The sequence below is a fragment of the Pollachius pollachius genome, assembly GCF_949987615.1.
Source record: "Pollachius pollachius genome assembly, chromosome: 14".
Taxonomy (NCBI): domain Eukaryota; kingdom Metazoa; phylum Chordata; class Actinopteri; order Gadiformes; family Gadidae; genus Pollachius; species Pollachius pollachius.
The window spans coordinates 5,706,810-5,729,729 of NC_136947.1; the positions used below are offsets into that span (position 1 = coordinate 5,706,810).

A 22,920-nucleotide genomic window follows, 5' to 3' on the forward strand; every position below is an offset into this window, starting at 1 on the left:
AATGATATACATCTCAAAATCCGAGGAAGCACTTTCCTTTATTTGCAAGTGAGCTCGAAATACTGTTAATTGCCGATCAATCAGTTGATTTCGGTCTACAATTAATGAAAAAAGACAGCGTTTATAATCGTTTTATCATCAAGTTAAAAGTAAAACTCCAAAAGATTAAAAATAACCAATGCATCATAAGAGAAGCGAGAGAGTGGATTTAGCTGTTAGACCTGCCGTCCTTATAACCCCTTTTCACAAAGGCGTCACCATTGGACAAACACAGGTGTCACTCGAAACACTTATTATGCTGCCACCTATTATGGGTGGGTTCCATTTTATGCAGGGCACAAGAATCATACCTACCTTCACTAGTTTAGTCTACTACACGTGCCCTGGTACACAAAAGGAACAGACCCATAATGAGTGTTATGAGTGACACGAAGACATTTTTATCAAAAAGGTCTATGAGGTGAAGCTCTAGCAAACCAGTGCAATTAACTCCTTCACGGCCCCCCTGCCCCCCTTTAACCCAACAGTCAAGGCAAATATGATATGTGTTTATATACAAATGCATAGAAGTTGATTTCAAGCTATATACTTCATCACAAGAAGATGCATAGAGGCCTCAGTGCACCGCACGAGTGTCACCGACAAAAGAAATGAGTCATGCTTCCAGACAGTGCGAGAGAGAATAAATATGCTTGAACGACACCGTTAGAAAAAGTAGGAAGCTGAGTACGACATACGGTTCTCATTCAGGTATAGAAAAATAGTTTGGGGGACTTTTCTTGAAATAAACTGCTTTTGTATGTCATCATTTGTAATAAAAGTTGTCGGAAGAGAAGTGCGATGCCGCCATCTGGCTGTTTGACACCCGCTGACAGTCTGAAACGTGTTAAAACTGCCATCTCCCTTGTACGGTTTGACTCGCAGATTATGAATGAGTTTACTACAAATCAAGGCTTGTATTTTATTTTTCTGCAAAGTTAAAACCATGTCCTGTATTGTCCTATATTTAGTCTGAAAACAAATCAAACACTTACAGGTGTGTCATGATGAATGTGATCATGTCCTTCGGGTTTCAGATCTAATGTAGATCTTTGTAACAGCCTAACATTTCAGCAACCTAGCGATAGTGAAGCAGTGTGTCTACAAAGACTTTTGAGAAGATTTGAGAACAAGAACTCACTAAAATCGAGGCTCAGTGTGCACGGGTTCATGTCAAGGTACAGCAGCTTATGATTTGTGTTTGCATGCTATTATTATTAATGGTTCTGATGGAGCATGTTGGTATAAGGTACATGTTAAGCACTGAAGCCCGGTGTCCATGACAAGCTCCAAAATAGCTCAGCGTCTGTGTTGCCATCATTCCCTAACGGACAACCGTCACCAACCAATCTCATTCCAGTCCAATATTGTTGTGATACAATTATTAATAGACTTTAATTTATTAAATTCATAAATAGTCCACTGTGCTGCCAGACAGCAATAGAAAACAAGGAAGATGCCCGTTCTAGGTCTGAAAGTGACACAAACTCATGGCAAGGACATGGGGCATCACCCTGAACACCGGTCTCATCTAAGAGAGTCACCTGCCTGTTTTTCTGGGAACTTTGTCTTTGTTGACAAGTCAACTGACTCACTATTACGTGTTTACTTGTGACTTAAGCGGAAGACAAGCGACTCCGTTTTAGAAAAACGCTCAATCATTTCAAGTGGACCATCCAAGCCCCTCGCTCCGAGGCGTGGCCGGTATGGTAGGAGTGCGAGAACGCAAGGCGATCCGACTGTAAGGGAGAGGGCAGAGGCAGGCAACAATCAGCAAAGAACGACAAACACAACAGCAGAAGTCATTGCCACTTCCGACCGTTCCTCAGTGGCGTTAACCAGAGCGGTATCAAAACCATGCACGGACCCAAACTAAAAAAAACCAACAACGGCGCCACAATCACGCCGACAGCGGCTAGCTGTATATATGGGGATCCCTGTGCCAGTGTCTCCTGTCCACGTCTCGCTCTCCCCTGTCCCCGTCTCTGTCTCTCTCCCGCTCTCGGTCCCTGCTGTGGTAGTGCTGGTGGTTGTGTTGGTTGCGGGGGCCCCCGGGGTAGTGGTCTCTACGGGGGCTCCTGGGGGCCGTGTGCTGCTGCAGCGGTGGCGGGTGGGGTTGGTGGTGGTGGTGTTGGGGGGGGCGTCGGTGCTGCCGGTTGCGCTCGTTGTTCTGCTCCATCTCGTTGCTCTCCCCGCTCTGCGGCTGCCTGTTGCCGCGGTGATGCTGGTGGTACTGATGCTGATATGCGTACGGTTGCTGTTGCTGTTGCTGTTGCTGTTGCTGTGGAGGAGGGTGGTGGCGACGGTGGTGGTGCTGCCGGTGGCTGCTGTTGGGATGGCGGTTGAGGTCCTTGTGAGAGGCCACTACTCTGCCGTGGTAGCGAGGGTGCACCGCCCCCTGCTCCTCCCCTCCTCCCACACCTCGCCCCTCCTCCTCCTCCTCCTGCCCCACAGTGCTCCTCGACAGCCGGGGGAGTTGGCGGCGGGAGGGGCCGGGGTGGGCGTTCGCGTGCTCCCTGCCGGGGTGCTGGTGGTGGGGGTCAGTCCTGCGGGTTTGGTGGTGGTGGTGGTGGTGGTGGTGGTGGTGGTGGTGGTGGCCGTGCTGGGTCCTCTTTGGTTCTGTCCTCAGGAGCGGTTCCTCCTGCCCCTGCTCCCGCAGCTCCCCCTCCTGCTGCTCCTCCTTCGGACCCTCCCTGCGGCCGCCATCCCTGGTCCTCTGCTCCTGGGGGCCGGGGGCCAGGGGGGGCTCCTGGTCCAGGTGGTTCTCACGGGAGCCCTTCCTCTTGGTGGCTGGGGGCTGCCTCTCCTTCTGCTCCTCCTGCAAGCAAGAATAGAACGGGAGGTCACGGCAATGATCTAACCCACACACGCACACACACACACACACACACACACACACACACACACACACGCATTCGCATGTAAGCACATGTACACACACACACACACACACACACACACACGGTCATTTACATTGGGTACAAGGAGCTAAGCTAGCTAGCTAGTTGGAAGGTGTTAGTATGATCATAATAGATTGCAAAACTACAAGGAAAAGACAAACAATATGCAGAACTGGCTACCGGATCTTATCCTCTCTACAGGGCAACCATAAGTAGATAAAGATGGTGCATAATCGCATCCTACTCACCAGAAGTGGAAGCTCATTTCTGCATATTTCCCCCAGGGAAATGGTTCGAGAGGAAATGGGATGAAAATGGCACGTGAATAAATGAAAACAAAATAACGACCTTGGGACTCAAAAGTTCTCAGAGCTGTTTCCCCGAAACGATTTATATTTTTTTGAAAGACAAAATAACAAAAAAGGTTTGAAATGAGTTGAAAGGAAGCGTGGCACTGTGGCTAAACCTTTTCAAACGACGATGGATTTCGAACATGCAGGGTGCTAACTTTAAGGTACGTTAAACAGCGCTATGACGGCAGGGGAGGGGGGGAGGGCGACGCCCGATGAGTTCAGAGTCGGGAACTTGTTGATGAACAACATTCTTTGGGTTGCAAAAACCTCACGCAAACATCCTTCCAACAAACACTTCTTTCCTGCCGTCCATCCAAAATAAAACGGTTTCAGTACACATTAATGTGTACTCAATGTGTAAGGTGGAGCCGTCGATAACTTCACCCAACAGCTTTCCAGTAGTGTTCATGGCTTCTCCTTGGCTTGTGTCTATTTGCCACAGGGCTCTAAATGGGCCTGAGTACTGGACTGCATTTCAATCCTAAATCTAAGCCATAGTTTTTGGCATAGAATTAGCCTTGTCTTTAGCCATAGCCTTGTATCAAGCCATAGCCTTATATTTAGCCATAGACTTATCCTTAACCAAAGCATTATTTTAGCCATATCCTTATCTTAAGTCATAGCCGTATCCCTATCTTAAGCCATAGCCTTATATCAAGCCACAGCCTTTTTTTTTTGCCATATCCTTATATTTAGCCATATATTTATCCTTAGCCATAGCCTTATCTTTAGCCATAGCCTTAGCCTTATATTTAGCCATATCCTTATCTTAAGCCATAGCCATATCCTTATCTTAAGCCATAGCCTTATATCAAGCCAGTCTTTTTTTAGCCACATCCTTATCTTTAGCCATATATTTATCTTTAGCCACAGCCTTATCTTTAGCCATAGCCACAGCGTCAGCCTTAGCGCTAGCATCAGCCTACCTTCTTCCGAGGCGTAGGGGTCACAGGGGCCGGGGGGCTGACAGGCAGCGTGTTCTCGGCCAGCTGCAGCACCAGGGGGTTAGTGGGCTCCATCTCGGGGGGGTGCGTGGCCCTCCAGTAGGTCTCCAGGTAGTCAGCGATGTGCTCGCAGGCGTCCGACAGCTGGTTCTCATCCAGGATCACGTCGAACGATTCCTGGGTCAGCAACGACACCAAAGGGGAGGACATGGGGAGGTGTCAGGACGGAGGTGAAGGGGTGAGGGACGAGGCAGCGCGGAGGTGTGGACGAAAGAAATGGATGAAAACGGAGTTTGTGTAACATTTGACAATGCAAGAGGAGGAGTGATATAGACACAGGTCACTACATTTACGTTCACATTTAGGGCCCGCTTTTATCCAAAGCGACTTACGAAAGATGTATTTGTCAGAAGAAAGGGAAATAATAAATCGTTTTCAGTACAGTAAGGATGTTCATAGAAACAGGTGCCAAGCAGTTACAATTTCTGGGTTAACCCATTGCCCGTATGCAACAAAGATAGCTAGGATAAGACGCTACACAATGCTAAGTACTATTTTTAAGTGCCACACTTGGGTCCGGGAGTGTTGTCCAGTGTCTATAGTCTCTTCCTTCATGATTATAGATATAATATAATAATATAATACTATTATACTAAGGGTTGGGTGGAGCATTACTAATACAGCCCAACCTTCTGGTTACATCCAAGTCACATGACCCACACTGTCAATCTGAGCATCAAATTGATCATGTTGTAACAAAGGCACTATGTAGCTTTTCACTGCAGTACACCAGTGAAAAAGTAAGCGTATGTCAGCCATTTGCTAGGGAAAGACTTTTCGTAACGGCGGGCAGGAGAAGTACATCATCTGATCGGGGGGAGGCTAATAGCACTGGCTCTTTTTTGTCTCTTTCTATCTGTTTTGATCTTTCTATTTGATGTTTCTGTTGTGCAGCACTTATTTCAAAGAGAAAAGTAAAAAACGTTATCAGCCATTTACTTCTCACACTTCTATCCAAGTTCGTTCCTCCCCTCAAACCTGAGAGCTTTGAAAACAAACAATACAGTCCCCTGGTACCAGATAAGGTGATGCGATCAGGTCCTGCAGCGAGGTTCAGATAAGTCGACGGGAATAACAATAAGGTCATTGCAAAACAAAGACAATCTCATGCATTATCAGAGGGGTTTAGACAGAGGTATTCAGACTTCATTACAAAGCCTTGCATTTAAAATCACTTCCTTAATGTCAGAATCCAATAGAAAACATCCCTCTATAATATGTGATGTATATTCACTGGGCCAAGGTTCATAGCATTTCATACAAATGTTTAGATATAGCAAACATCCTATAAGGCTTTAATGTGTCTTCGTCAATACCCTTGTTCTCAGCTTCGGCTATCAGCATCTGTTTTGTTAAGTATTAATAACTCTCTAATCAACCCCGTAATGATGAATGACTGGAGATCCTTCCTAGCGAGGCATGGGAGGACGTTTTAACGTGTACTACAGTGATGTTGAGGAACGGCCACTAGAGGGCGCTCACCGGCGGACATTGGGCCAGCTTGTCTGCGGCCACCAGCTGAACGTTAAGATGCTTGGTCTGAGACTTCCCCCGGGTCTTGATCAGCCTGGTCAACACCTGGACAGGGTCAAAAGGTAGAAACATGGGGATACAGCCAGGATAGTATGCAGGAATAGTGATTGTTAAACTGTCTGCAGGGGTTAGGGAAGAATATTGATTTTGGTACCAAGCCACCCGAAACACAAAAGCAAACGGGACATTTTTGTATTGCTTATAATATTGATCCTCAAGAAATGTTGATGGATGAAGACATTGTTATCGGTAAAAAATGAAACAGACGGAAGTGAAAACAGAATTACTTGGTAATGTTTATTGAAATTGTAAGCACTTGGAGTTGGAGCGAGTATGAGACAGGAAGAGCTGCCAGTAGAGACACGATACATAGGGCATGACATGGCAAACTTTCAATACAAAAATAAACCTGCAGAAAACCTTGTCATTTTTATTTCACAAGAATTGTTCTGAGAAGTTTTTTCACATACGTGTGCGTGTGTGTATATGCGTGTGTGCTCGTGTGTGTGCGCGCACATGTTTATGTGTAAAAGTGTATATCTGTGTGTGTATGTCTGCGCATATTTGCCATCATTCCAGACACACGCACACGCACACGCACGCGCGCACGTGCGTGTGTGTGTGTGGGGGGGCATTTGTACGCGGGTTTCACACGTTGCAGGTTTCACACGTGCTTACCTTTGGCTGGGAGATCTTGACATAGACCAGGATGGGGGCCAGCGAGGTCTTGGACACCTGCAGCGGGTGGTTGACGGTGTCGGAGTCCAGCAGCACTAGCTGCATGCTGCGGGCCAGCTCAAAGATCCGCTCCACCTCCCCTTGGATCTGGGCTGGGGGGGGGGGGGGGGGGGGGGCAGCGTCTGTCAGCCTCTGAGAGTGTTTGTTTGGCTGATGTGTTTAACGAACGAGTCAAATGCCATCATCGTTCTGTTGAGTGCATTGCGAGGGACGCGGCGCTTCGTTCTTCGCCGCTGTAAAGATATTTCTTGGCGGGTGCGTTCAATGAATAAGTAAAACGCAATCACCGTTTTGTTTGGAAGCATTTCATTCTATTGTGCTGTTCAATATCTTTTGGCCGGTATATTTAGTTAATACCTATAACGCCATTATTGTTGTGTTAAGTGTATTGTGTGGATGCACACCGATCCATACAGCCCCATACATCAAAATAAGATTTTCGTCTGAAATTAATGATTTTCGTTTTTTGCTGTTCATTAAGACTAACCAAGCAGTAACACAGCACGCTCGCACGAACCAATCAGAAACAGAAGCCAGCCGATCGATCCGGTTCATCAATCAAATTGACTCAGTCATTTCCAACAGTAAACATCAGCGGAAAAAGCATGTGTGTTTGATATGACGTTCGGTGCCAATGCAGCACGCGGCGTGGGCAGTGGGTCAGAGAGGCGAGAGGAGGGGCTGAGTGGATGCACGGGTCAGAGAGGCGAGAGGAGGGGCTGAGTGGACACGGGTCAGAGAGGCGAGAGGAGGGGCTGAGTGGATGCACGGGTCAGAGAGGCGAGAGGAGGGGCGGAGTGGACACGGGTCAGAGAGGCGAGAGGAGGGGCTGAGTGGATGCACGGGTCAGACGGGGGAGGGCGGAACAGGAGCTACGCTGGCAGCTGCTGTGACCTTGTCAGAGACTCGATGCGGATACAGCCTCTCTCCCCGGCACCGAGGGGCGAGTCTTACCCCTGGTCCGTCTGGCAGCCCAAACCTACTGCGGTACCCCGATGCACTCACGGGGTTGGGGGGGTGGGGGAGAGGGGGGGTGAGCAAGCCGAGGGGGCCGATACGAATCACCACAGTCTACATCACAGCGATACAGAGGCTGTTGCTACGGTTACAAGGCAGGGTGGTAAATGGCAGGGTGGAGTGGGAGACGAGAAACAAATCACACAGACGGGCGAGCAATTGTGTTAATGATACGTACCGGCGGCGTCTGGGTTCGGGGAGCAACGGGGGAGACAGAGGAGAAAACAAACACAAAGAAAAACAAAATAAGGCCAAGTTAATGTTAGCTGTCGTGGAAGAAAAAAGAGGGTAAGGTGGACTTTACTCCGCTAACAAGTCACAGTCAGACACAACTCACTTACTCACGGCACAAATGGAACAAGAGTCTCTCACAAGACAATGATGTAAGTGTTAAAGTGCCCTGAGTGAGTGAATGAATGACTGAATCAGTGTTAACAGGCGTCTTGTTGAATGGGTTTTATGTGAAGATGCAGTTGTTGACAGGTCGATTGAGGAGACGAATGGTAACAATTCCGGATTCAATTGCACTCGCTTTCACAATAAGATAATGAATAGATATATAGTAGAGAGAGAGAGGAGAGAGGAGAGAGGGAGAGAGGGAGGGAGAGAGAGAGAGAGAGAGAGAGAGAGAGAGAGAGAGAGAGAGAGAGAGAGAGAGAGATTAGATACTAGGGGTAGTTTGCAGCTGTGGGGTGGAGCTAGTTGAACTGGGGGCCGGTGTACCTAGATGAGAGCGTGTGTTGGAGCGGTCCATTAAGGCCTTCTTTCCGGGGTTGTTGAGGATAGAGCGCTTGGCTAGAGAGATGTCTGCCGTCACTCGCGTTATCGTTATCCTACACAGGAAAAAAAAGAATCAACGTTATGTAAACACAACTGCACGGCGATCACTGTCTCTGTTATATTACTAGCATAGGCATTAGCACTATTTGGAATTACATCAGGACTTACCTGCCTTCAAATCGATGTTTCAAAAAGTCAAAAAGTGCTTTTTGCATCATATCTGTAACCTGGAAGGCAAAACAGCAAAACATGGACGGGATTGAAAACAATTTGTATGTCTTTGTAGTGAGCGATAAGAGCTACAAGAACTATGACTGTATGGACATGGGCGTGTGTTTTCATTGTTATTAGCTGGTTAGAACTGCTGTATTAATTAATTAATTGATCACAGAGTTGTTTGTGTATGTGTGTGTTTGTGTGTGTGTGTGTGTGTGTGTGTGTGTGTGTGTGTGTGTGTGTGTGTGTGTGTGTGTGTGTGTGTATGTGTGCGTGTACATACAGGCTTTAACAGTAGGTGGTTATAGCACAAAACTAGTTGGACTCATTTATGGTAGCCTTGGACATGTTCACAGACTCTGCATTAGTGGATTGCAAATTGCTGGACTCAATAAGAAGAACTATAAGCAAATAGCCAAATACTGCTCTGTGTCAGCAATCATAGGCAGTCTTTATATATGGAGAAGGCGCTGTCATCTCTACCTTTAATATAACTTGAACTATATATTTATCTCTACTGATTCACCTGGTTGTGGATACCTGATTCACCTGGTTGTGGACATAAAAGGCTCTTTATTAATATTTGGATGCTATGGTGTTGTAGTATTGGTCATTCCAAATAAATGAATCATACGTGCGTGTGTACATGCGTGCACTGATATGTATGTATGTGTCTATGTATGTGCATGCGTGTGTGTGTTTACCTCCAGCCCCTTCAGCGAGGGTCCCATCAGCACCACGGGACGCATGGTGGGCACCACATCATACATGGCAATCTGCTCCCCCTACAGCCAGCACACGTCACAACGCAGACCACCTCACTCAGTGTACAGGGGCATTTAACTTAAGTCTGTTTTTTTTAGGTAGAAGTTAGTTAGAGTTAAAAGAATTGTGACATTGTTTTCGATTTTTAACTTACCGGTTTCTTTTTTACTTGCTGGTTAGCTATTCAAAGTGAGATGTTTACAAAATGAATCAGTTGGATAACAATAATAACAATTGCCATCACAATGCAACACAAGCCAACACTTTCCATAGGAAATAGTGATTTAGGGAGCTGTCTGAGTGATGGCAGGCGTACCTTGTGAAGGAGGGGTGTACTTCTTGGAGTTCAGGTCCTGAACGACTTGAGACGCAGCTTTGCTGAAATGGTCAAAGGAAAAATGAATGAAGAACTTTCTGCCCTGATCTCTGCGGGGCATCACTGGCTTGCACAAGGGAGGTCTTTGTCAGCCTTGGTTCATATCAGTTCATGAAAAGACAGCATGAACATATTTGCCTCATTGTAACACAAACAAAGAGGTCCCCATTCAGAACCAAACCACATAGACTACAGGGCGAGGGACATGGCCGTGGCAAAGGGGCTGGAGTATCACGATGATTAAAGCCTACTTATTCTCATCACTTCCAGTCTTCCTCCCTTTCTATACACACACAAATGATCACAAGCTCGTCTTCAATTACTGGATGAGCAAAGGCATTTACATCTGCCTCATCCATAGCATTCTACAATAAACAAAACAGTCAATGAAAATTGACTTGAGTAGTTGCGTCTATACTGCGCTGCGTTCACACTGCACACGTCCGTCGACGGAACTCATTGAATTTGCATGGGGCGCTCTCGAAATGCATTGTGAGTCAATCCGTTCCGTCGGGTCCGTTGCCCGCGACAAAATGTTGAGAAATGTTCAACTTTTCAGGCAGCGACGGATCCGTCCGCCAATCATATCGCGTTACCCATACGTCAGACACGCCCTCCGTCATCCATCGACGGACATTTACAATGTGACCGCTGTGTAATCAAATGGACCGATAAATGAATGGCATGAGCTACACCTGTGAGTTTTCCCTGCTGTGAGGAGGGCCAAAGGAGAGGTATGGAGTAAGGGATTGCCTGCAGCGGGTACGTACGTGGCTAGGGCCTTGGCGGCCTTCCTCGCCTGCACCTCTCTCCTGATGAGGATGGTCTCCAGGTTGACCGGGCTGGGGATGAAGCCCACCACACCATCCTCCTTCACCGGGCGGCCGATCCACCACTCGTTGTTGAACTTCTGCACACCACAACACCAGGATAATCGTTGGTTTACTGGAGGTGACTGAGGTTAAAGGGGGAGTGACTCCTGCGTTTCCGCTTGAATTGGAACAGTGAAAGATATTAAAGAATTATAATTATACGATGGAGGGGGGTGTTTTCCCCCTGGGTATTGCTTACGGAAACTTTTTGAAATGTATTATCGTCGTTATGAAGTAGAACGTGTACAACCCTTTCTCTGGAATTTGCATCTTATTTGAGTAACATTGACAAAAAGGCAGTGACGAATGTGTTATAGATTATAGAAGAAATATTAACAGGTAAAAAAACGTGTAGGCTTTTGAAAAAATATATATATTAGGAATTCGATCATGTATTTATTTACCATGAACACACAATATTTCTTTACTAACCTTATAGGTCGGATCCCTATGGCTATTCTGCACTCTCGCCGCTTGCTGCTAGGCCTCGAAGTTTCTTTCAAAGTATTGATTGTAGGCTTTGGTTATTCTCAGCCTCACTTGTAAGACGTAATGGATAAAAACCAACGACTCAGACCAAGCTCACTATCGTAAAATCAAAAGTAAGCGAATCCTAAGTACTTTTACTTCCGCAGTTTGAATATTCCCAAAATAGTTCTGTGTATCGGGAGACCATTGAGGGCGTGAATGCGTCTCATATATATATATATATATATATATATATATATATATATATATATATATATATATATATATATCAGTGTCCAGACCTCTTTGATGTGCAGGAAGTCTCTGGCCTCGTAGGTGATGCCTTGCCCCGGCACGGGCACGTTGTCGTCGTCCGCCGGCGTGTACGAGAAGTTGCAGCGCACGGCGAACGCCACCGGCCGGTACTGTGGACAGACAGCAGGGACGGACGAGTGATGAGCCGTTACGCCGTGTGTAGATACACAGCAAGCGCACACACACAAACACATACAGTGGAGTTTGACCCGCTTTCCACGCAGCACACCTCTTTCGCTTTCACTTCCTTTCCTTCCCAAAATAAGAGCACTTTATCTGTGTTCATACGCTTATTTCACAGGGATGGAGCACCGTACATAAATAGCACCGCAGATATCTACAGGCGAGTTTTCGTCTGAAGTCTGTGGGCAGGAGTTCTACTCCAAAAACATGTCAATAAAAAACATCGATACAGCATTTACATGGACCCTAATGATATATACTACATCTCTGCGGCTATTCAAGTTCCTGATTAAACAAACTAACAGACTAAACCTCTGATTAAGCAATTTAGTATTTTTATGACAAACAGCAGTTGTATGATAATCAAGTGAAGTGACAACTGATCATTCGTTACTGGATTCTTGAACATCATGCAACAACACCACGACACCAAGAAATAAAAAACAACAGCCGCTGGTCGATAAACGACCACAGAGACAGATGGATATCGTTAAATCAATTTCCCAGGCATGAAATTTCCAATTCGGTTGCATTCGTTTTGTGAGCGCAGCCCTAATTTAGAGAGAGACCTCACCCATGTAAAAACGACACGCCTGATGGCTGGATATACGGCCCTTGTGAGTTAATCCACAAGGTTGTAGTAGTGCTATGCTCTAAGCTTACATATATACTGTATGAGACAGCAGATACACCAGCAGATTCCTATGGCTTACTCCTACAGAGTCTCCACAGCGGCTGCAGAGATGTTGTGCTAATCCTCCTGCCAGAGTCAAATGTCAAGCCGACAGTAATGAGTCCATGGAAGGTTCGCCACGGCGGGACATGCTTTAGGGGTCAGTGGTCAGTGGCACCAGGGCACACTGTGTGTTCTGTGCATACTTAATTACATCCCTCCACTAGGCGTTCTAAGTCAATGTGCACTGAGATAAGCATTGCATAACATCAGAGACATAGGGAGAATGTATGGGAGATAATACATAAGCTGAAAGAATACTATGCATGCAAATTTTCACATGCTTTTAACACATATTTATGTCTGGTCTGCCGATCAGATCAGAGACAGAAAATAAATACTCTATAATCATTTGTACACCATTAATGTATGAAGGTATGCATGGATCTTATTTATATGATCGTATGTCTTTTTCTGCTTTTGCCTGCTAGCTTGTGAACAGGTAGGTTCAGCAGGTAACTTTTTTTTTTTTTTAAACACAGCATGGTATCAAAATCCCAAATAGTGATTTAGAGCCAGGCTTCTTGCAGCCTTATGTGTGCTGCTGACTCATGTTTTGTAGTCTGCTCTTGTCTGTTTTTCTTAATTAACCTGAATTAGTATAATTAACAGCTTTTGGCCTAAAGTCTGCCTTTAATTATTTGATACAAAAGGCAAACTCTCTTTGGTTGCATAACCTTGAATGCCCTGCTATTGTTGTAGGGAGCTATGCATTGGGGATTGAATCAAAGTGATGCAAGGTGCTTTTATCTGTCAGATTCATCAAAGAGTTGAGGCGGTTTCGGGCTTATACTTTTCCAAATAATTTGGAACGAAAGGGATGGTTAAAAGGGAAGAAATCTGTTTAAATGTGACAACATCACCATTACTTCTAACAAAACTGAAATTACAGGTCTAACTTTTAAAAGAAGTAGAACTGAGCCAATCTTGTCAGGGCAGGATAAATAGTCTGTGGTTGCCCATGGCGACCAGAGTGAGTCAATAACTCCATTATGATCTCTGAAGATCCCACGGGGGAGAAGCAAATTATTCAGGTCTGTCAATAACTCTGCTCAGGGCTTTGCTGATGAAGTATCTGGGCAGTATCGATCCTGCTCATATTTTATTAAAAAACGATAGGTTTCAAAAGCCTCTCGTTATGGAAAAATAGTTTTTCCTGCATTGGATTAGTTAAAACTTTGCTGCATTATGTTTTCCTCCATTTATGCATAACAATGTATTCCAGCGACATCTTACAGCAGTAATGATTGCAAACAAAGGGAAACACACTTTTGTGCAGAGGCTAAAGGCATAGTCAGTGCAGGTCCATCAATGTGCAGTTGACGTCCATGCCTGCATGCATAATGACCCATAGCGTCAGGAAATCATTGCATTCTGAATGCCTTTTCGCAGGGTTTTTTTAAAAGGTAATTTCTGAACTTCAAGAAAAAGGCAACATATACAGTACATTCGCAACAGCTCTGTATGCTATATAAAGAGGCAGTGGTCTACTGTCTCCTAATCATGAATACAAAAATAGCATTGAATCCCAACCCAATCAATTGTGTCCACGATGGAGTGTTCATGAGTAAGGAGTGAAGCCCTCCGGGGAGTCCTTTAATTGGAACGGGGGGGGGTTGCGCCTCAGCAGATCCTCAGCATAACAATGATGTGTTCTTCTTCCAACGTCTGTCTCCGCGATCATCTTTCATCATTGTTTTCCCCCTCATTCAATTTCCGATTTTAAGAAACTGCCATAATCAGCTGCTTCTGCATCACAGCGACAATCCCACTCTTCAATATGTCCACAAAGAGCTGAGCCCAGGCGTCTCCAACAGGATCACGCCGACACAGCATTGCAATAAGCAACCTTATTCAATTGTTGCGTTCCTTCTGCTGTTGTTTTGCTCGTAAAATAGATGACAAGGACGCGAGGATATTTTCGTGTCCTATTTTACCGGCGGAATAACGCTCTGCTAATCTGTTTCCCTGTCTACCTTTCCCATCGGTGATGTGATTACGTCCTCATGCGCCTTCTCTGAGTGTGTGTTTATTTGTCTGTGTGTATGTGTGTGTGTGTGTGTGTGTGTGTGTGTGTGTGTGTGTGTCTGCGTGTTTCTGCGTGTTTGTGTGTAAAGTATTCGTGCTTGCGTGTGTATGCCTGCCTGTACACTAGTATGCTTGTGTGCCTGGGTGTATACAGTGCACAAATGTGCTTGTGTAAGCGTTTGTACAACATTATGCGTTTGTTGGTCTGCGTTTGTACAGTAGACGTACTGTATGTGCTTGTGAATGTGTAATTGTGTGCACACTAGTATCAGTGGGTGTGTGTCTGCGTATGTGTGTGTGTGTTTACAGTATACATGTAGATTTTTACATTGTGTGTGTATGTCTGTGAGTGTACACAAGTATGCATGTGTATGTGTGTGTGTGTGTGTGTGTGTGTGTGTGTGTGTGTGTGTGTGTGTGTGTGTGTATGTTTACAGTTTACATGTAGATGTTTACATTGTGTGTGTATGTCTGTGAGTGTGTGTGTGTATGTGTGCATGCGGTACCTTGGCCTTCTCAAGCTGAGCCTGGGCATTCCTCTCCTCAACAACGTCTGAGTCGTGGCGCTCTCCCTGTAGGGAGAATCAACAGAACATGTAAATCATCATTTAGAATGATATATCATATACATCATTAAGAAGTCATGCATATTGCAGAACTGCTTGATAAACCACTGTTCATCAGAGGCCTAATTTTAAACCCTTGACTTTCATCATACTGTGTGTAGAAGTTGCATTTGAATCACAGTGGACTCTGGAAACTGATTCAATGCCACTGGAAAGAAAAGAATAACAACATGGTTTCGTACTTTACATTCATGGTTCTATTTCCCATCATGCCGTTGTCTATAACTGTCGGAGACGGGTGAATTAATTGGCTGGCTCTCGGTGCCTTGTAGGGTTTATGTGTCTAGCGTTCTGCATATCAGACTGTCTGTCCCCTGTTAGACGAGACTAATGAACGCCCTCTGACTCAAAGGACGTTCATTGTCACCCCCGCATCATCACCAAGGGCCTCTGAAACTGATATATATATATATATATATATATATATATATATATATATATATATATATATATATATGTACACAACTAAGATTGCTTAAGAGTCGTGCTTGCATCTCTGTTACAGAGTCCCTGATCTACACCCATCGATTTAGGTGTGTGTCGATTGATGGATATGTGTAGGAGAGAGAGAGCAAGACAGAGAGCGAGAGAGCGAGAGAGAGAGAGAGACAATTAGCAGAAGAAGAGAAGGATGGCGCAGGGACGAAGGAGGGAGAGCACCGAGGAGGAGGCGTCTGTGTTTTCTGTTTACCTCCGCGCCTGTCACCGACATCTGCTCTCCCAGCACCCAGCCCCCTCCCGCCTGCTAATGTCACCCGGCCAATAGCACCCTCTATGAATTATTAAAGCACCCGTTTGGCCTGCTGCATGCCCTGAGTGTGACTGACAGTTTGTCTGCAGACTGACAGACAACGCAGCTGTCCTGAAGGCCACCCAGGGCCACAAGGTCCGCCTTATGAATCCTGCTCTTTGGTTTTTATTTGAATCTTTTTTTGTAGCATATATTCTATCTATTACATAAAAAGATAAGTATGATAAATGTAATACTCATTTGATAAACCAAATGTACAAAAACATATATTCATTTATATTAATACTTGAATTTACAGTTTAGTGATGACTATTGAGTAGTCATGAGTGACCAAACTCTAGCTGTCTAGAATAATACTGCATTCCTCAGCCGTTACATAGCTTTCCAACAGAATGGAGATAGATGAATGTGAGATGGGTATTATCTTTGCCTTTTTCTTAAATGAACTATCATTTATGTACCTCTTTGTTTCTATCATTTCTTCAACAATTCCTTATCAAACTTTTTACTTTTGACTTACATTTGCCTCTTACATATGGGCTCTGGATTCCATCATATTGCATATGTCATAAATCATGAAGATTCTGATAAAGATAGACCTGCATATCTTTTGTTTTTGACACAATATTAGTTTGTTTGTTATCCTGCTTTTCCTTATATCATGTTCCATTGCGGTAGCACTTCTTTGTAACACACATACACACACACACGCACATGCACACGCACACACACAGTGCACATTTCAGCTGCTACTGCACTTCCTTCCCAACATATGGAAAGATGGGTTTCCATGGAAACGGGACCAAAGAAAACTGCCAACTAAGCACAAATGACGCTCCCATTGTTGATGATATTACCCGAGTCTGAGCAGAATACAGAGGCACAGAAACCACAACACACCCATAAGAGCTCATCAATAAGCCCCTGAATTTAAGATTAAAACATTTGGAATATAACTGAATATAAAAATGAAACCAATATAAATATAAGCCACATTTCCATGGAGCTCTTAAGGGAAGCTTGCAGTGGCTGGTCGCTGACTAATTAAAGAGGAGGTGAAACCTTTATTCATAAGGCCCGTGAATCAAGCAGAGATCCACACAGGCCTATTGAACTGACAGCTCAATAGAGGATGGCCTTATCATAAGGTCCGACGTGCAGAGCTTAGCACTGCCAACTTCACTGTAGTACTCGTGCACTACGCACGCAGGCACACACACACGCACGCTTTTGTCCAACAAGATCAAAGCTCACTTCATAGCTGCTGAGGACAGTATGCCCATGGTGCTCTTGATAGATGTTTCAGTGCTTCGTCGTGGGGTTAAATTAAATGATCCTGCTGGAGCATGATGTGAAGTGCATCAAGTGATACTGAGTATGGCCCTGATTATAATCTGGCTTGGGATGTGACTGTTACACACCATAAGTAGTACTGGGTGTGGTTTAAATCGGAAGTTTCCAAACTTTGTGATTCTTGTAACCCCCCCTCTATCCCTCTCCCTCTCTCTCTGTCACTCCCTGCCTATCTCACGCTGTCATTCTCTTCATCTCTCACTCCCTCTCTCTCCACCCCTCTCCCCTTTTCTCTCTCATCCTGCTCTTTCGATCTCCCTCTCTCTCCACCGCTCTCTCTCTTTTCCCTTTCTCTCACCCCCCCCCCCCCCCCCTCCCCAGTCATCGCGAAAAAAAAAAGGTGCAACACATCATAGAATGAAATAAATTGAAACACACAAACTAATTGTTGTACTATTCATTTCTATGGATTATATTAGGATTATGGTCATGTAAATGTCAAACTCCTGATCGTGCATAGTCATCTGACCGTGCCTCCCCTGGGAACAACACACAGGGGACCTGCTAACACTACATGGACGCCTGGTTTCGGGATCAAATCTTGCAGGCAATTTCATGGCTGCTTTCCCGGCAATATCTCATCTTTACCCAAGAAATCACAGACACGAAAAAGTCTCCCATCCCGAGTACCGCCCTAAAGAATTAGGACTACTCCTCGGAGGGCTCTCTGGAAACAGTAAACTCATGGGGCTGAACGTGCGCGCAGACAGCGACATAAAAGTGGCTCCGTCCGTGCAGGGATGCATGACGATGTGATTATGCACGTCTGGCAAGAACAGAATGTTATCAGCCTCACATCCACAGGCTTATGGCTGAGTTCAATTTCATGCAAACCAGTTGGTTTATCACAGTGACATTGATTATCATTAGCCTCGCAGTATATTAATTGCCATTGCCAAGTCATTTTTTAAGGTTCATCTTGTGTTTGTTAAGATAGCGATTGTGGAGTGTAAAAAGCACTCTGATTGGCTTAGGATATAGCCACCGAGGCATAGTTAATCAGTATTGTTAGCAGAGTAGAGTTTGGTTAGATATCACAATTTGGCCAAAATATGACTTTGGCAATACTGCTACGAGGCTAACGTTATGAAATAATTTTAGAGCAAGCCGTTTTTAATGGGTAAAGCAAAATGTAAGATCAATCAATATTTGGCTCTTCTGAGCTCAATGGCACCATTGGTTAATGGTCGATACTTCACGCTGAAGTGCACATGATTATGGTCTGCAGGTACCAGGGGTTCAGTTGTGTCTGCACTGTAAGCAAGACTACATGTCCACTGCATCCATCACCTTTGTTCTAAATTTGTTTAAATTGGGATTGTTTACAGAGTCAAACCCATCCAGCCATGACTTCCTCAAGCAAGGCATTGTTTTCCTCTCTAAATCAATCAGGACTGTGAAGAGCCATGGCCACCGTTTCCCAGATGGAGAGAATGGAACTTTTAATTAAAAAAGCGTTTTGAATGAGTTTTCCATTATTTGTATACATAAGTTGCTGTAATGGTACCTAGAATTATGCAGCGAAAAAGTGGTTCAGTGCTGTTCTACTCAGGTGAGTGTAAACGAGTGTTTTGCCCAAGGGCACTACAATAACATTTAACGCACACTTGTGGCTTGAATCCTGCTGACCAGGTAAAATTAAGCAAACATAAATACAAATTAAATATCAAAATTGATGACCGTAAGAAAGATTAGATACTTTTACTAGCTGGGTTTTTTGTTTCGATAGGTCTTGAATTTATTTGACGTGATGTGTTCCACGATTCTGGACAAATTTTTAAAGAAATACAGTTTACAATATATGTTGTTAGACTGGATGGGGCAGCAGTGGCAAAAACAGCCAGTTTCTGGCCTTGTAAACATTTACCAACATTTGGCTAATAAGTAAAAGTCATCACTGCCACTGAGAAAACAATGTGTTCTGCTAATCAGCAAAATGTTTGAGAAAGTTGATGCTTTAGGCTTAATTTCAAAAGTCACTTAATAATGTGCAATCTTCCGGAAGGCCATTTAAACTAACCGTGTGGGTGTGTGTGCGCGAAATTATTTCAAAGGAAGCCATCGTTCCCAAGGGGCATTATTTAAAGCATAACCGTAGCTAAGGCTGATAAATATCATAGATGCATAGCTCTATCTCCTAGAGCAGAAGAGTATGTTTGAATTAATGAGGGCCGTTAATGAAGAGCACCAGATAGCCGTGCATGGCAACAAGGAGACGGTACCTCCTGGATCCGAGAGGCGCCCTAACGACGGAGCTCTTTGGATCTAATGGTGACTCATGTCCTGTCGACGCGGCCTGGCCCCCAGCCCAGCTTCATGAACATCCCTCATTTTCCTCCATAACTGCTTTTCCAGCGGCGATTCCCCACCGACGAAGGCTGGAGTATGGGGGGGGGGGGGGGGGGTAATGTTATTGGTGCTTAATGTTCAGAGTTAGTGCGCTCGCTCATTTACACCTGCACGCCATCCAGCTTTCACCACTTGTATAAAGTTCCCCGGTACTGGTGCTATGCATTAACAGCACGATCTTTATTCTGTGTTTGTTGGAGTCCCGTTTTTCTGGATGTCGCCTTATTGGCTGTAGTGCATCCTCAGGGGAGGCCTGGCATATTGCCCTCTGCCTAATATGCCGATAGAGCGTATTTGTGTCCGGCTGGCATCCTTAATGTGGGCTTTGGCTGGGACCAGCCTGGCTCTCTGAAGTCAAATGCCTCATTACAAACCTTTGACATTCTACTTACTGATTTAAAACTGCCTCGTGAGATCCAGACATTGATGTAATTTGTCTTATATGAGATTAATACACTTTTAATTGGTTTGGTTGTTAGTGATGTATCCAGTGTGTTTGTGTGCGTGTGTGTGTGTGTGTCTTTTTGTGTGTACATGTGTGTGTGTGTGTGTGTGTGTGTGTGTGTGTGTGTGTCTTTGTGTGAGTGTGTGTGTGTATTTGAAAGAAACAAAGGGATACAATATTGATTTAATGTCCATCCATCCATCCATCCACCGTGGCTATTGTTGTGTATTGAAACGCAGCCAGTTCTACCTCCTACACGCCAAGAGAGAGTATTGACTGGCCGCAGAAGGGCTGTTAAACACGCCTTGAGATCCACGACAAGTCATCAATCTCCGCTCTAGTCTGAGCAAACAAACCGTATATATTGTCAGGTGTCAAGACCACTCGCTGGCTAGAAGAAATACTGCACTTTGTTTGGGAGGCTAGGTAGACGAGACATATGTGAAACGTCACAAGCGTTCATCATAACATGTCATTTTATACGTCTTTATATGGAATGTAAAAGCTGAAAGACTATTCGGCGCGATGCTCAGTCAAACCATTAGGTCAAGCGGTTGGTCGTGTGGATGCTTCTCGTTCCTGTAGCCTAGCTCCTAGCAGCAGTAGCCTCTGCATACTTCAGAACCGTGGGGGAGTTCAAAGCACCTGCTTTTTTGGTCCTTTCCCTGGATCCCTTTCCTCTCCACAGTGTGCTATGTAAAGCCTCCTCTCCCATGTAATACATGTGTGAGGATCCCTTCACTCTCCTCTCACATGTATCACAACACTGTATGGGGAAGTTGCTCACTCCACCTTAACTTTAACACAGGGTCTGCGTCCTTGGTTTACGAACAAACCGAACGGAATAATTACTAACATCTATATTCTACATTTTTGTTTCACCAATCGCCAAGAAAGTATAGTATCTATAGAGAAGATAGAGAAGGCCAGGCGGATTTTCAGTATATTTGAAATTATAAAAATAATCTTCTCCAGTAGCCATGAGATGTTGAAATAGGGTTTCCTAGAAATAATGTCAGATTATTGTTGCTGCATTTTGCATAAAGGCAAGCAAATATGAAACAAAAACAATAATATAGCCTAGCTCGATATACCTTGTGCTCTCTCTCTCTCTCTCTCTCTCTCTCTCTCTCGCTCTCTCTCTCATGATTGTCTCTCGCTAAGGAGATTAAGATAGCATGCGTCAATCCAGGATTGAGCGAGAGAGACCAACGCCAGCTCCTCATAGGCAGCCAACACCACAGCAGCAGCACCCAGGCCGGAGGCAGCACTGGCAGCAGTGTTCTGCTACTTCCTGCTATGATGCTGTAGACGTTTACCGCATCATGACTACTTCAGGGCTATGTGTAGCATTTAATACCAGATTAACTCTGTGATATCATTAATCTTAACATCTGTGTGTATTTATATATGTATACCATCGCTGCCTGGTTACTTTTCCGTCTTTTAAGACTTGCAATGGAAGAATATCATGTGAGCCGCGCTGTTTCAGATCAAAACGAATCCTGGAGCTCGAGATTTACCCCACCAAACAAGACCTCCAACGTGGCAATAATGAGAGTAAATTCTTTCCCTGGATAGCCCCTTTACCTTGCTCTACTTTCTGCCGGAGGTAATACCCGGGTATCAGCCACTAAGAGGCTTTGCCTATTTTGGGAAACAGGAAGAGACTAGAGACTAGAGCACCTGCAACTCACCGCAGTAGCATACTGTGCCCCAGGAAGTGAACAGTAAGTCTATACCTGGTGCCTGAGCAGCCTTTAATATACATAGATAATATATATATAGTATATCATATATAATACTATAGACTATATAATACTATAGTAGCCTATATAAGCCTATGTAATATATACTACAGTAGTACTACAGTACTACAGTACTACATAATATAATAGATACTTAAATACAGATCAAATATGTAGGCCTTAAATAGGTAATACAGTAAACATTAACAGATTAAATGTTTAAGAATCAGGTGTAATCTCATATATTCATTTTAAAGGACAACCAACAGTTGGTTTTAATTCGTGGGAGGGGCTGATTCCGGCAATAAAATGGTGCAACCCAAGTGATCAAGGTCTGTTTATCCAAACAGATGATTAAGTTATACCCGGTAACGCGTGATGACACATATATAAAAAATGCAGGTTGGATGTGTATTGTTTTTTATCACGCCTGTGCTTTGCGTCCTCAGGTATCGCCCGTGCAGTGAAGTGGAAGGGCTTCGCATGGGGATTAGCGCACAACGCAACAGATGGCGCATTCTTGTGGTGCTCCGGCACGCACGCAGCAAGATGCGCTCGTAAACACACACACACACACGCACGCACACACACACACAAACGAAAAGCATTTAAATTAACAGAAAGGTGTCATATTTTACCCTTTTCTTGGGCGGCATGGCGGTCGGACGGGTCTTCAGTGAGTTGCTCCACGGTTGTTGTTTGTGAAAACTGGAATGTATCTGAATCAGGTGGACTTATTCTAAAACAAACACCGGTCTGACGCGGGACTCTTTCCCAAAGATTCGCAACGGTAACATATATCCGAAAAAGCAATTTGAGCGGAAGAAAAAGTAAGTAAAATAAAAAAATGAGTTAGTTTAGCCAAGGGTTCGCGCGTAAAGGTGTGATATTCCCGGAAGATTAAATGCAGGTTCCCCCGGAGCCGACGGACGGATGGGTTAAGTGAAGGGTTTCACTTGAAGTGTGTGTTGTGAGTTACAGTGTAGTTCCTCCGTCCCGAGCCCTAGGGGCATTAAAGGCTTACTGGTCTGCAGGGCATCTGCTGTTCCACGTACCTCTAGCTCGGACCCAAAGCAAGCCCCATCGCTCGTCTTCAGAGGCTACCGGCTCCCGCCTTTTATTTAAACAACAACTTGTAAAGTCAACAGTTACACCGTCAAACATAGCTGTAGTTTTGAGATAATATCTAGGTGAAGTCTGAAACGCATCTCGCCGCAAAGAACACCTTGCGCGTTTAACCAACCACGTGTATAGGAACCTGCGCGCGCACACAAAGCGTAAATGAACGCTACCAATTAAGGGTTGCAAGAACTTTGAGGGCTGTGAGG

General features: G+C 44.7%; 1 protein-coding gene across 1 annotated transcript; it reads right to left on the reverse strand.

Moving 5' to 3' along the window:
- Positions 1–2,105: 2,105 nt before the first annotated feature.
- Positions 2,106–22,248, reverse strand: cacnb2b (calcium channel, voltage-dependent, beta 2b; the record flags this gene model as incomplete). The annotated part of the gene is given in 14 exon segments (XM_079750978.1): positions 2,106–2,177; positions 2,180–2,857; positions 4,219–4,413; positions 5,779–5,874; positions 6,508–6,689; positions 8,308–8,417; positions 8,533–8,591; positions 9,285–9,365; positions 9,500–9,525; positions 9,662–9,723; positions 10,492–10,631; positions 11,364–11,486; positions 14,827–14,892; positions 22,231–22,248. Coding segments are annotated over 14 exon segments (1,908 nt in total).
- Between the last annotated feature and the right edge of the window lie 672 nt (positions 22,249–22,920).